At 44.8% G+C, this 15,920-nt stretch overlaps 1 protein-coding gene across 2 annotated transcripts in view; it reads right to left on the bottom strand.

Annotated features, from left to right (window-relative positions):
* The window catches only part of SIL1 (SIL1 nucleotide exchange factor), a 249,525-nt gene that overhangs the window by 172,693 nt on the left and 60,912 nt on the right, over nt 1-15,920 (bottom strand). Inside the window, exons 2-3 of one of the 2 annotated variants that reach the window (XM_037147617.2) lie at nt 15,323-15,415; nt 8,721-8,856 (exon numbers count right to left, since the gene is read on the bottom strand). In XM_037147617.2, the coding sequence (XP_037003512.1) occupies nt 8,721-8,856; nt 15,323-15,397 (211 nt within the window). In that variant the 5' untranslated portion in view covers nt 15,398-15,415. Of the gene's footprint in view, nt 1-8,720; nt 8,857-15,322; nt 15,428-15,920 lie in introns of those variants that run through there. The other variant, XM_037147616.2, reaches the window with a different exon arrangement.

Raw genomic sequence — 15,920 nt, 5'->3', positions numbered from 1 at the left:
AGACACAAAAAAAAGCCCTTTACAAATACACCATATTACTATTCCATTAAAACTCACCTCTCCCCAGATAAACTAGTTATGGCCACAGATAATCAAATCTGAAAACTTTTTAATTCAAAGAAATGATTCTCTCCTTTCAAACAACTGCATTACACAAAACAGAAACAGATTATTCTGGAATTAAATAAATTAAATACAACTCAATCTTTGTTTGCCCAAATCAACATTTATGGGAAATAAGGTAAGATCAACAACCTATTACTTTATGAACAGTAACAAAACAAAATCCTACCATGAACAGAAATACAATCAGCCTGATTAGAGACCACAAGCAACAAAAGCCTTACGAAACAGCCCCCTGCACACAAGCTGTGATTCATTCATGTTCTTTTCAGACCTGCCTAGAAGATCAGTGGCCAGTGGGGCACCACCTCCTCTGTGACCTTGGGCATTTCCAGGGGCCTCCAAGAGTCTTGATGTTGCCTGTTTCAGAAGAGGAAAGGTTGGAGCAGATTCAGAGGAGTTTCCAGTAGAGCCCTCTAGCTTGCCCCATAGGCCACACAAAGGTTTTGCTCCCCAACCCCCAAAGAAAATCCCTTAATGATCTGTCCATCACTCCTCAGGCTCCAGCCATCCACTGTCCAGGGCTCAGATTGCTCTAGAAAGTCACCAAAGCCACTGATCCTGGCCCGCTACCAAGTCAGAATGTTAGAGGTCATCTGGGCCTTTCCTAATGCTGGGCAATGCTTAGTTCTAACCTCGTGAATGTCTAAGCACCTTCCTCACAGGGGTGTTACTTAACCTCTCCATTCCCCAAGCACCCAATCAAATCTTTTTCTTTCATCATCCAAGGTGGAAGCCACATCCTTGGTGTGGCTCAGAAAACTGAAGACATCAAATGGAAGTTTCCTTAATTTCCCTCTCTATCTCTCCCACTTTTCCTTGTTTTCTTCTAGCCTCTGCTTCTAATTTCCAAGGCTTATCATATTCACAAGGCCAAGACTTTCCATCTGCCTCGTAAACAACTTTGCCTCATCAGTGATCTCCTCTCTGGGATTTCAAATCTGTCAACACTGGTTCCTTGCCCCTCTGCCTTTCAGCTCATACACAAAAGCTCTCTCTACTCAGCTTCAACGACCCTGCCTCTGGGAAATCTTTCCATCAGAGCCCTCCTTTGTGCTCTCACAGAGCTATACTGCTGTTTGGGGGTTCCCTACACCATAAGCCCATGCAGACGAGGCTCTATCAAGTCCCACCATGGTATCTTCTGCATCAAACACTACCCCTGAAACGAAGGAGTTCAACAAATGTACAAAATACGAAATAAACAAGTTTTTTATGTGGCTAGCTCTGAAATTACCATTTTGGTTCTTTTTCCACTATTCTCAAACCCAGTAGTCTATATCAACCTTCTCCATTTCATCATCCATTCATAGCACAGACCCTGACTAAACTCAGACTATTCACTCAGAGCTTAAACTTACTTTCACATCTTTAGATCTACGTGCCTTGTCAGTTCTCCTTGTCTCCCCTCCCTCCCTCCCATCACTCCCCTAAGCTTCCCACCACCACCATCCCATTATTCCCCTACAGACCCCTGCCTCTCCAACCAGGTAGACACAGTCTTGCTTTTATGTCTCTATTCATGTCATCCCTCTTGCACTCATGTTTCCTGCCTGTCCTCTTCTCTCCCTAGTCAAATATTATCTCCTCTTAAGTTACTGGTTAGTTCATACCTCCAGTGATGTGCTAAAAATAAAAATGGACCAAGTTCTAGAAAAGCGCCACTCATTCCAGCTCTAGGCCAGCCCTTGAGAGCTATTCTCAGGCCGGGCTAGACCCAACCTTGGAGACAACTTGGACAATCTTAGCCAGCAGGGTGAGGCCAATTTTAGAGGAAGAAGGAAAGTCAGGGCTACACAGATTGTCAGAACTAAAGCCAAGCCCTGGGCATGTGGGCTGGAAATGATTTTGGCAGCTAGTTTTCCATTATCCCTACTCCAGTCTAAGTTTTTCATTTCAGTCAGTTTGAGTACCTGATCTTTGAAAGCTAAGACTGTGCCCCCTACTCTGCTAAACACTCTTTATTAAACCTCAGAGAGAACAGGTGGATGGGAGAAGCAAAGGAAGAAGTGGATAGGGGCCCAGGATGAGCATTAAGCATACAAATGCTTATTAGAAAGCAGACGGCCAACAGCTGCTCTCCATTACCACCCAAGTCCACAGATTGCAAACTGGACCCTGGCCTGCCACATCCATGTGATGAAGGCCAAAGCCCAGGCAGAGATGCTCAAGTGCCAGTGCAGAGTTCAGCCAGCTAGTCTCAAAGTGGCCTCGGTCTTGGCAGTGGCTGCCATGGAGGTCACAGCCTTCCTGCCCTGGGCTCCACCTGTTTCCCTAGAGGGGTTGTGGGATTTGGCTGCTATGGGGCAGTGGTCAGCCATCCTGGGAGAGCTCTACATATGGGAAAAGCGGTCTCTCTGAAATTAAGAGATCTAAACTGTCCTCACAGAACCTTCTGGCACCTTCATGCCTTCCATCGTTTTGTCCCCCAGTAAAGGATAATTTGGAGCTTCCGAAATTGCTTCCTACAGGCCTCAAGAGACCTGTCATCCTGCTATAGCACAAGCAGTTCCCCCTGACTAACTCATATTACTAAGGAGCAAAGGAGATGCTCAGAGTGGAGAATGCTGAACAAAGGCTGGGAAGGTGGCAATAATGAGGAAAATAGGCCAGAGGTATAAGAGGAGAGGGACAAATGAAGTTCTTGGGGAATCCCCAGAAGACCTGAAAGGCTTCAAAGTTGGGGAAGAAAGCATTGTGCAGAAAGAGGTAGCACCGAAGATAATTCCTGTTGAACACTTCATTCTAAAAAATTGCTAGAAACAGCAACTTGTGTTCAAGAGAAGAGAGAGACTACCCCACAGCACACAAATCCATGCTGTTACCTCTATCCAACTCCTGCTCCACATTCCCACCACTGTACTTCGGCCAGAGTGAAAGATCATGCAATAGAGGCCCCATCCTATACCTTTCCCTCAGGCCATCACCTCCTGGTAGCAGCCACGAAGTCCCACTGCACCACTCTGATGAGCTACAGGAGATTAGGTATGAACACCCACTGCTCACGGGCCTGTGCAGGGGAGGGGAGGAGGGGGTGCACCTGTGTGTGAAGGAAGGGACAGAAGCAAGTCATACTCTTATGAACCATCCTGGGGAATGAGATGGCTCCTAATGAAGATCCCTCCACACTAGGGGAGAAAGGGAAGGTCACCTAACTCCCACCCACAGAGCTGGGGAGGTAGCAGAAAGCACTGGAAGCTTGACCCCTTAGTACAACTCAATAGCAGCCTGTGGTATAATAAAAAGTATATCTGGTCTTCGCCCCTGGTTCCTGGCACAGTGTTCCTAAAACCCCTGGAATTTCCTGAGTAATTATCTTTTTTATTTTTAAAAGATTTTATTTTATTTTTTAGAGGAAAAGGGAGAGAGAAAGAGAGGGTGAGAAACATCGATGTGTAAGAGAAACATCAATCTGTTTCCTCTTGCATGTGCCCCAACCAGGACCTGGCTCACAACCCAGGCATGTGCCCTGACCAGGAATCAAACCAGAACCTCTTGGTTTTACATGATGACTTTCAAGCCACTGAGCTACACCAGTCAGTGACTATCTTTTTTTATTCCTGAGTTTGTGCCAGCTTAGTAAGGGGCCATTAGATAATTTTAGGATGGCGGAAATACCAAGCTATGATTAGAAGGTTGGATATTTTAGCCCTATCTCCTACCTGCAGGGGTGCAAAGGCTGGACATTTAAGTTCTATCACCAATGGCCGATAGTTTAATCAATCATGCCTACATAATTAAACTTTCATAAAAGCCTCTAAACAACGAGGTTCAGAGAGCTTCCAGGCTGGTGAACACACAGAAGTACTGGGAGGGCGGTATGCCCAGAAAGGGCGTGGAAGCTACGAACATCTCCCCCCATACCTTGCCCTATGCATCTCTTCCGTTTAGCTGTTCCTGAGTTGTACCCTTTACAATAAACCAATAAATGTAAGTAACGTGTTTTCCTGAGTTCTGCAAACTGTTCTAGCAAATTATTGAATCTGAGAAGAGGGTCATGGGAAACCCCAACCTATAGCTAGTCAGTCAAATAGGATAAGTGGCCTGGAGCTTGCAACATATCTGCAATAGAGGCAGAAGCACTAAGCCATTAAACGGTGGGATCTGACACTAAGCACTAAGTCCAGGTATACAGTATCATAATTAAAGTGAATTGTTGGACACCCAGTTTGTGCTGGAGGACTGGAAGAATCACACAGCCCCATCCAAGTTGCAAGGGGCAAAAGGCATAGCAGACAAGTGTTCCAGGGCCTGCAGGAAATCAGACTCCTCTTTTAAACACTTGAAACAGAGTAGTTGGTCTACTATAAATGAGGTTTTTAAAATTCAATTCCCTCCCATTGCTCATGCATATCTGAAATGATCTGACCAGATGGCTGGTGCTCTGTAATTCTTGGATTGCTCTCATCAGTTGATGATTTGGATTTTCTTTTTTTTTAACCCCCCTCACAAGAACATATTCCTATAAAGACTTCCTGCATGCTCCCATCAAATGGGCTCTTTGTGCTACCGCTAATGTTTCAGAGGTTCTCACAGCCTCCTGCAAACCATCTCAGGTCAACAAGGAACCCCAAGTTCGTGCTTTCCTGAGCCCTTATGAGGCCAACATGCATCACTAGTTAATGAGCCGGGGGCAAGCGAGCCCTTTGTCCAGGCTGCCTTGTTGCCTCCACTTCTCCTTCAGATCCCAAAGGAAAGAGAGATAGCAAAGGTATATTTTTTCATATGACAACTACAGCCACTTATTGAATATTTCCAATGTGCCAGACCCTGTGTGAAATATTTAACACATGTTAATCTTGTTTTAGTCTCATGTCATCTTTGCAAAGTGGATATTTTTATCCCTACTTTCAGATGAGGAAACTAAGATTTAAAGATTCTCATCACCTGACCAAGACCATACAGATTCAGCATTATAAAATTTGACCCACTACTCCACCAAGATCTAAGACAGAGAGAGAAGGCCCTCACCTCCCCACACCTCTCCCTTGTGCCCTTACTGAGCACAAGACACTTCCACCAGAACATCCAAAAGGCACTTTGGGGTCTTTTTCTGTCTCTGTAGCCTCTGTGGGACTATGCACTACTGGAAAGCAGGGGTCATGGAGCATTTACTACTGAAAGAGACAGTATGGCACAGTGGCTAGGAGCTCAAGCTTAGGGCCAGACAAAGCTGGGTTTGAATTCTGACTCTACCACTTAATGGTCATTTGGCTAAGTCAGTTTTTCTCTCTGAGATTCAACTGTGTCTGTAAGAATGAGAATAGTTATAGCACCTGCCCACAAAGAATGCCTGGCACAGTTGATGCTCAGTAAATGTGATCTATTATCTGTATCTCTGGCTACCAGTACAGTGTCTGGCACTAAACACAATCTCAGAAAATGCCCAGGGGGCACAAGCCCCACTGTTTATGGCTGTGACCTGCTTCCATGATAGCAAGTGTACAGGCACAAAGCCCTGAGTTTCAGAGGTCCTCAGCCCGAGGACAAATTCTTAAGTTCCCTGCCCAGACCCACAGGACCGCCAGCAGCTTTCCTCTGCTTACTTGTGAACAGCTGATGCTGAATCCACACTCAAATGCTTACTGTACTTCCATAAGGTGAGACAGATCCCAAAATAAACCAGGAGAGAGAGCGAGACAAGAAAATCACTTCCAGGAACAAATGGCTCACAGTGAGGATGCTGACATGATACCAGAGGCAGGCATTCTTCAAGAGAGTGACCTGCAGGGCTGAGTGGCTGGGGCCCAATTCCCACCTGGCCTAATGGAAAGACCCATAAAGTCATGGATTGGTCCCTGATATCCCAACTCATGACTGTAAATTGGCCTTCAAATGAACCCAGACCTTGTACACCAGTATCTCCTCCTTGGTGGCTCAAGGACAACAGAGCTGAGGTCTGGTGGGGACAGAAGGCACTGAACTAAGATCAACATAAACTGGCCATTTTGCCATTTTCTTAAAGGTCCCCAAAAGATACATCACCATCTTCCTGCGTCATGCCCCTGACTCTGGCAGGAAATGCTCTGCTAACCCCTGCTGTACCTCCTCAAAAATCTCTGAGGAGGGAGAGAGGGAAAGCATTTCATGACAATGGAAGTCTCTCCTTCTTACCATCTAAGGCCGGAAAGGGCAGGAAGACTACATAATCATCCACTCTCACTGGCATCTAATTCCACAATCGACCTCAGGCAGTGGCACAAATGGAGAAATTACTATTTAAAAATCGAAACTGCTACGAACTGAGTGATGTCTTCACGTCAAGAACCCTCACAACAGCCTCTGCAGCAGGTAGGGTAGGACATTTCCCCCATATCACCAATGGGGAAACCGAAGGGCAAAAGGATTCAATGACTTGCCCAAGATCCCCTAAGTAGCAAAGCTAGAATTTGAACCCGGAACCAGCTGAATCTAAAGTCAATCCTCCTAACCACAAAACTATATTACCTCCCCATTTATCTATCCATCAGACAAGTTCCCAAGTATGGATACATTCCTTTAACTTAAGTAGCTGTGTTGGAAGCTCCCAGGCAGCACTCAGAATGTGGTAAATCAAATATCATACTCTGACTGAAGACAAGTGCCAGCTATCCACGCAGACCATTGTGAAGTCAATTTCCTACTGAAGGACATACATATAAAAACTTCTCAATATACACACAGAACACCTCAATCCTACACCAGGGCCTAAGAGAATCTTGTCTTCCTCCACTGGTTGCATTCCCAAGCACCAGAGTCAGAATAACTCTCTTTTTTTTTTAAATTTTTTTTTTTTTTTTTGGAGGTTGGGGAAAGGTCGGGGAGAGAAATTTGCCTGTGGCTTGTCGCCGTTGTTGGTCGCAGGTGCCTTGGATGAGCTCAGGGCAGAAAAAACTTTAAAGGGGTAAGCACAACTGAAAACAGAATTGCTTTGCCCCTAAGCTGTGGGGCCTGAGTGTCTGTGTTCAAACACAATACGCCAGCCTTCAGGACAGCTTCTAGGGAATTTGGGGCAAAAGAATTTACAAGGGGCTCTTGAGAAACTAGAAGACAGAGGAAGACGTCAATAGAGCATCAAGTTAATTGCAAAAATCAATGCTCTACTCTAATTCTCTAGGAAGCACTCAGAGCTTTCAGCCTGCCCATGCCGTACATGCTCTGGTTCTCTCCCTGCAAGGCTATAGAGGGGGCTCTTTGTTAGCCATTAACAGCAGCTCCACTGGCCAGAAGGCTGGGTAAGGGCCCTGGGTCAGAACTTCCAGGTCTGCTCTGCAATGTGGACCAGGGCCTTGAAGGGTACCACAAAAACTGAGAGGGTAGGAGTGGGAGCCACAGAGCATTGATCTCTACCTACTCCAGGCACTTGCCTGGCTTCAAGTGTTACAAGCACTTTCAACCACATAAAAACAGTAGATACAGCCCATGTCTTCTATCCCCACCCCTGAGAACTCCTCTAGTTATAGTCTGCAAGGACCAAGGTCTTCAGCTCTCCAGGAAGCTAGGGGAGGGCAGACAGAAGTCGGATCTGCAGAACCCAGTACCTGTCTTCCTAAAGCCTCCCTCTACCTAACTCCATTAGTCCCTACTTGCTTCCTTGGTGCTTCATCACTCTTCTGTGGCAGCAACTACCCCTACACAAGCCCAACAGGAGTGATATTACTACAAGAAAGTTGGCTGGCACAGCAAATGCTATCCCTGCCTGCAGAGCAGCAATGGAAGCAGGGAAGGTATGGTAATAAATATTGGCAAGAAGCTGATGAAACCACACTGTGGCAGCTGCCAGGGCTTGCCATCTACCTTGCTACAGTGCAGAATGCAAACAGCCTACTCCTCAGAACAGGCCCAAGTGTCATCATAGTCAGGCAGGGACAACTGGAACTAGAAGGACAAGGGGGAAGAAGATTGGTCCAGGGTCTAAGGTCAGTGACATAGGATAAGTTACATAACCTCTCTAAGCCTCAATGTTTTCCTAGGAAAATAAAGATAATAACAGGTCCTATTATATGAAGATTGAACAAGATTATACACGTGAAATACCTAACACAGTACCTGAATATGATAAACACTCCACAGTTTCTGGTTACTTTCATTATTATTTTAAGCCCTGGGCCTGGGTTCATAAAAAGGTTAGGAAAGTTGTTCCTTCTAAGGATGCCCCACTTAAAAACCAGGCCAGGACAAGCCCCTGTTTCTTGGCACAGGTTCCTTTAGCAAAAGAACACTCCTGCCCCACACCAGTGCTCAGGACTCTCCTGTGAACAATATTTCAGCAGCACTGAGCCGAGCAGAAGAGCCCAAAATAGCATTTGCAGAGGGAGGCACATGTCACTGCCTCTCCTATGTTTCAGAAGTGCAAGGAAAGAAAGTTTTCAATCACTTGCTCAGAAAGCTTGGCCACCCACTTACCTGCCTTCCTTCGAGGGCACTGAAATCTCTGTTCTGCTGGAAAATGAAGGTCCCTAAGCCCTGCAGCAGCAGGAACAACTCTGATGAACCACATCATTTCCCTCCAGCTGGTTAAAGAGTGGCTGCTCCTTCAAAGCAGCCTTGTGGGGGCAAAGGATATACAAAATTTGAACTCAGAATGTGTTTCACGGGGACAAGGCTGGGGTTGGTACCTGGCCGAAGGGCCTGCCATTCATGGCTTGGGTGAAACACCTCCAGGACGTCGGAGTCTAGCTCCTCCTCTGCTGCGGTTTCCTCTCTCTCTGTTTCTTTGGTGGTGCTCTTCTCTGGGTTGGTCAGCGCAAACTCCTTCAGAGAAAAAGAAAAACAAAAAAACAACACAGAGCATGACTGACCACAGCTAAGCACAAAGCGACAGAAAGAAAATGGCCTGGGGAGGTACTCTCTCCCCTCTATGCTGCTCCTCCCCTCTCCAGCCATGTTTGGACCTTTCACGAGGTTAGCCCAGAACTAATATGAGTGAGACAATATGGTTAAACGAACATAGCACATGCTGTGTGTATGCGGCACTTCTGTATATGCATAAGGAAAAAGTCCACAGGTTTCATAATATCTTCAGGGGGCTAAGGGAACATACGGGGAACAGGGATTAGCAAAAAGAGACAATAAAAGCCTTTCACTTTTTACTTGATATGCTACCATACACTGTATGATGTTTAAAATTCACATCTATCACTCTTATAGTTTAAATATATATATTTATAAAAGAAAACACATACATTATCAATAGGCAATAGGCCTCAAATGGCCACCCCAGATGTACAAAGGCGAGCAGCTGAGACCCAGCTGATTCCCAAGCAGCCCAACAGTGCACAGTAAGTATCCGGCAATTCCCCAGGATGCCTATGGCGCATAAACGATCACTTGGGACATTCCAACCCATGAGTAAGGGGTGCGGCGTGGGAAGCTGAGAGTCCAGCTGGGCTGAGAGAACAAGCAGCCCAGGTTGGAAACCTCTCCCTAAAACCTGTTTCCTTCCACACTATGGAGAGCATGGAGGATTAATGAGATGGTGTCAGTGGAGCACTCTGAGCTCAGGAGACAGAGATGCAAGATAAATACAAAGTGTTATTCATTTTGCTCCTTCCCAGTTTTCCTGTCCCATTTTTAAATCTGTTCTTACATAAAAACAGTAAGGACTCAGGAAATTGGAACCAGGGGGTTCCAGAGCTCTGGAAAAGTACATTTGGGAGGGCAAGGAGGAACCCACACCAGCATATGGGGATGTTATTTCAGCCCTCCCACCTCCCCCACAATCACATTTCCTCCACCTCCCAATTCTCCCACTAACGATAGTAAGTACATTTCATAGATTCCTCCCATGAACCCAAACCTGTGCTAGGCACATTATATATATCTCATTTTGGTTCCCAACAATTTGAACCCTGCATGGGAAATAACACTGCATCTCTTTCAAGCAGTGCCACAGCTCCAGATGTGTCCCCACCTGCCTCGGTCCCTCAAGGTCTGACCTTAAATTAACTGTCAGAGGAAAGGTTAAGATATTAAGGTGTTGGTGATAACAATGTAAAGAACTTACAGGGATTTACATTTTAACAAGAAATGAAAACATGAAATTCAGATGGCAGGATTTCAGATTTTATTAAGAACCAGTAAGGAAACTATCTTGGGCAAAAAGAGGTCCTGAAATCATGTCATAAGTAATGAGAGGCAATGATTATAGATAGCATAATAGTTAAGAGCTCAAGCTCTGTATCAGATAATGTAAAGTTCAAATCCCAGTTTCTTGTGACTTCAGGAAAGTTGATTAACTTTCTAGGTATCAGTTTCCACATTTGTGAAGTGGAGACAATAACATCTAGCTCATAAATCACATAAAGCACTAGCCCTGCCTACATGGTAGCTGTTACTCAGAGGGTCCAGGCTGGACGAGTCTGAGTCATGATATCCAACAGAGATACACAATATAGCATCATTTAGGTCAGGTTTGGGCTGTGGCCACCTGGGCAGCCACGCCCCATGAATCTCTCCTACTCCTTCTCCTTGAGGTTTGCACAAATCTGAGCTCAAAAGAATACTAGGAACAGAAGAGAAAATGTGCTCATGAGACTAAAGAACAGACACACTGACAGGGCGCACCCGACTTGCTCTGAGGGCAGGAACATCAGACTTCCAACAGCCAGGTTCCTGAGGACAGGCTCTGTGTTGTCTTTCACCCTGTCTCCCCCTAGCACAAGGCTTTTACTCTGTAATTACCAAACAAAGGAAGGAAGGAACCCCACCACCCCCGAAAGACAGGTATGTCTTTTGGATGCCTCGGACTGAGGCCAAGTCTAAATGAGCTGAGTCTGCTGGAAGCCAGGTACAAGCCACACATTCCAGAACAAAGACCACCTTGTCCATTAAGTACCTGGAGCCTATTACTCCAGGGCCTACCCACACTGGTCAGCCTCTACCTGAAGTACCATACACTAGGCTGTGGGACTAGGAGAATATTAATAAAATTTACCTCAGATGTATGTGGGTCAAAAGCAGGGATGGATATAAATGAGTGTGGTAGGCCAGGCATAAAGCCACAGGGAATGGTGGAACTGTAAAACTGAAGCCCTCCTGCCTTGACTAAGGAATGCAGCTGCTACTCAGCTGGTCCACCACTGCCATGAAGGCATTCAACTTGAAAACAGAAAACTAGATTTTTATGTGAAATTTTCTTATTTTTAGAACACTAAGAAGACCAAACTAAACATCTATAAGCTTTAAATTACAACTCTTACCTTAGTATATCTATTAACCAGGTAACTCCTGGCAGTTGTGGCTATAAACAAGCAACCATATTCTCATCATCAAGAAAAGCAGATGGGAGGAAGTGGAAGAGGATAAAGCAGGGATAAATAGTAATGGGGAAAAAACACAATAAAAACTAACTACAGCCCTGGCTAGTGTAGCTCAATAGACTGAGTGCTGGTTGGCTCCTCTCTTTCTCCCTTTCTTCCCCTCTCTCTAAAAAATAAATAAATATATTTTTTAAAAAACTAAGAGAGAAGCAGAAAAAAGCAAGAAGAATGGTGATGATGAGAATATGGCAGAAAGTCCTTCAAAATCTAGCAGTAATTTTGTTTTAATGAGTAGAGAGGATCCTCTCTTTAATAAAGAGGGAGAATAGAAGGGATATGAGAGCCACACTTAGCTTTGAGGCCAGACACTTTTGCAACAATCCTGTCACTTGGCAAAATGTTTTTTGGCTTCCTCTTACTTCCACTTTTGAAACAGATGTTAAGCCATAACCACACACACCACACACACACAATCTGTCATTATTTTACAGCATACCTCAGGTTTTAGTGGGAGTGATACAAAACTGACACTCCCCTACCTGATCAGCTCACCCTGTTCACCAAATCTGGCTCAGCATGACTTTGGATTCACTAAAAATGATTCAGTCATATGAACATATCATAAGTTAGTTCAAAAGAGGAATTCTACAAAAGGTCTTGAGAAAAAGCAACATCAAAGGGGTGAAGTTGTTATGATAACAGTAGCTACCATTTATTAAGCCCTTCTTACCATATGCCTGGCACTGGGGTAAAGTGTCTTCCATGCCTCACAACTCAGCCAAGTTTCATCTGTGAAGCACATACTTTTATAACCATTTTCCAGATGAGGATGGATACGGGGCCTGTGCAAAATCACAATGCTAGCAGAGCAGAGATTTAAGTCTAGACCTGCCTGGCTCCAAAGCCCATGCATGATTTCTGACTAACTTCTGTGTTTTTGTTCTTAGTCATGTGTCCTAATGGTTGTGTCCTGGATACTGAGGAATGAGATGACGTTAGCACGTCTATTAGCACAGCCCCCTTTCCAAGGAAAGGCTTTTATGGATCAGGTGAGAAACCACAGTCCCAAAGAAAGCCAGACTAGTCCCTCTGCCTGGGCACTGTCCTGAACAGGAAAGAAAGACCAAGAGGTTAAAGAAGCCAGACAGCCCTCGGTCAGCTCTGAAGTAAATACTATACTTCGGTGCCCTCTCATCCGGCTCCTCGGGGCTCCCTTCCATGCTGAATCCTCAGCTCTCTTCTCCCTGCCACCATCACTCCAAATACCAATTTCCTCTCAGCTGACTGGCAAGAAATCCCACCTAAGGTGTTAGCTGACAACAGCTTACCATGTCACACTTCCTTGTACTTGCATCTGAATAAGAGATTCTTAAAGATCAAAAATTTCAAGATCCAAGAGAATGAATGAATCTCTAATGGTAGGTTGGTAGATGCTGTGACAGAGACACATTACCAGGGCAACATTCTGGGACAGAAGCATGTCTGACAGAGCCCTAAATTAAACCCCAGAAGCAGCCAACCTCTTACTAAAAATAACAGCTCATATGTATTGACCACTCATTCACCTTATTGTGCCAGTCCCAATGCTAAGATATATATATATATATATATATATATATATATATATATATATATATATAGTCACACTTGATCTATACTAAAATCTTAGGAGGGAAGTACCAACCCTATTGTATAGATAAGGCAACAAAGCTTAGAAGTGGTCAAAGTGCCAAAATAGGTGGCAAAAGGAGTTTACCAAAGGTATGTGCTCCTTCCACTGGGTTTCACTACCACCTTCACTACTCACCACCTTTTTGAGGGCCAGTATACCACACAACCATATCACTTCAGCATCCACACTGCTCCTAAGATGTAGCACCCAGGGAGGTGACACAGCAAGAGCCAGGAGGAAAGGCTAGCTCCAGATCATACCTGATACGCACAATTAACCTTTCCTGGGTGGCCATTATCTTCACAAATGCCCTCAGGGAGGACTATTTCAGGTCTCCAGAAGCACTTGCCTGGACTTCAGGCTCTGAAGGATCATGACCACCCCCACCTCACCCACTGGTCATTTTCACTGTTGTGAAGGTGGCTGGCTGCATCACTTGGAGTTTAAATACCATGAGGGCAGCAATTTTTATGGTATGAGAGAAAAGATGCTTCAACTCCTACTTGTGCTTAGCACATGATGAAAGATTATGACAAATGGATTACAGCTTAGGAAAAGACATAAGGATAAAAGCAGCTTCTGTTGATGAAAGTCAGTATTAACATTTTTCTGAGACTAAACTCAATAGAACTAATATAAATGGGCCAGAATAATTATGGCTCTGAAAGCTCATCTTTTTGGTTGGACTATTATCCAAAAGGGACTTCCTTACACATAGTCCATAAGTAAATTCATCAGCATGCTTTTATTAATTGTGCATCTGCTAAAGCTCACGATGGGGAGCACTCAGATCCTCATGAGCTACAGGTTGGGGGTGAGGAAGGGGAAACAACCCTGATACCCTGAGACATGTGGGTGTTTTTCTGAGTCAGGCTATGCCAAACGCATCCCTGATGCTCATATTGTGGCCAGTCCCACCCTCAGGGGCCAATGGGATCTCATTCTCATTGCTCTTGAAGAAGAGGACAAAAAAACAGTACCAACAAAATTTTAGAGAACATTAAAAGTTCAAAAGGATTCATAACTCCCAAATGTACATCCTCTCCTGCTCCACAAAGTGAGGAGAAATGCAGACAGAAAACAAATGACTTCAGAGACAAGGTGGAAGTTTGCCATAAGCCAGGAGGTGAACCTCATCTGAGCTAGATTGTCATTAAATTCATCACAATTGTTATTTACACTTCAAGGCTCTCCTGCTCCAAAGCCTCCAGCACTTTACCCAACATTTAGTAGGAGTCCCCAGGGTTGGGGAAGGTTTCCAGGGGAGGGTAAAGCTGTCAGAACTGACAGTCAAGTCTTCCCAAGGGCAGAGAAAGAGTGGACATTAGGACCTGGTCAAGGGCAGGATGTTGCTGAGACAGGCCAGGAGAAACTGGGCCAGGGGCCTTAGCATGCTGCAGCCAGGCCAAGCTCGGGACCTTCTCAGGCACTTTGCTCCTGTCTGTGCCAATGACAGAAACCCTAAACCATGAAGCCTAGGTTAATAAAGAGAGGCCTGGAAGGGACAAAAGAACAGAGGAGAAGAGAATACAGACATACAGACAGACTTGAGAAAGCACAAAGAAGACAGGAGCAGAGGAAGGAAAGCCTTACTTCAGGCTTACCACATAGGCACCAGCTCTTGGGGGAAATCCTGACCTTCCAGCTCTGCCAAAAACTGGCTGTATGAATTTGGCCAAGATACTTAAACTCTCTTAGCCTTAGTCTCCTCCTCTTCAAAATGAAGATAATTATAGTTATCTACTTCAGAGTATTGTTGGGGGGATTAAGTGAGAAGAGATATAAAGCTCTTAATAACAATGTCTAATACATGATAAGTTTCACATTATTATTAAAATTATTATTATCATTATCATCATCATACCTTCCCCAAAGAGAAACTGTACTGTGAGCTTTAAACAGAGCCCAGAGGACTCAGGGATAGAGGGGATGAAATATGCAGACTTTGTGACCCAGTGCTGGCCACATTCCTGTAAGAAAAATAAAAGCTCACCCCACTTCCACAGCAGCCTGACAGCGTAAAGGCTTTTTTGAACCCAACAGGGATCCCTCTTGTGATAAGACACTTACTGGGTTCTGCCCTGGCTGGTGCAGCTCAGTGGATTGGGCACGGGCCTGTGAACCAAAGGGTCGTGGTTCAATTCCCAGTCAGGGCACATAGGTGGGTTGCACACCAGTTCCCAGCAGGGGATGAACGAGAGGCAACCATACACTGATAATTCTCTCCCTCTCTCCTTCCCTTCCCCTCTAAAGATAAATAAATAAAATCTTTAAAAAAAATACTTACTGGGTTCTGGTGACTGAAGCAGAAGGTGAAGCAAAAGGCCATCAGTAGCCCAAGCAGCATGCCCAGAGAAGCCATTCTAGATAGGACCAGGCCCTGGGGAGACATAGGGAGACCTGATGAATATGAACACAGAAAATGGAAGTTCAACAGGAAGCTTGGTGCCTGATCACCTACCATTGTGATTCCATGATGTCACTTGTTCAATGAATGTCAAACATTTCCCACATAGAAATACTATAGGTCTTCTGCCACATGGAGTAAATCAATGTGAATGAAGACGCTATCTCCCATAACAAGTCCAGCCACCCAAGGGGAGACATGCCTTTATTGGACCTGAGCCAGTCCTGTCTCTTTCTTCCTCATTATCAACTTGATAACAGATTGTACAGGGTGGGATTGGCTATAGTAAGAAGAAAAGGAAACTAACCAATTGATTTGTGTGTGGACAGACATGGACCCAAATCTGCATAAGCATTTATAACCATTCACTTCTAAACCACACCTGCAGTTAGACCTGAAGACAAATGCTATCAGCATCCCCTAAACCAGCAAAATTCAGTATTATCAAGCCACAAAGCCTTTCACATCTCTTTTAAAA

This window comes from Artibeus jamaicensis, unplaced genomic scaffold (genome assembly GCF_021234435.1).
Source record: "Artibeus jamaicensis isolate MK-2021 breed Jamaican fruit bat unplaced genomic scaffold, CSHL_Jam_final contig_456, whole genome shotgun sequence".
NCBI lineage: Eukaryota > Metazoa > Chordata > Mammalia > Chiroptera > Phyllostomidae > Artibeus > Artibeus jamaicensis.
The sequence above is the reverse complement of the archived record's forward strand: the minus strand, read 5'-3'. Positions and strand labels throughout refer to the sequence as shown.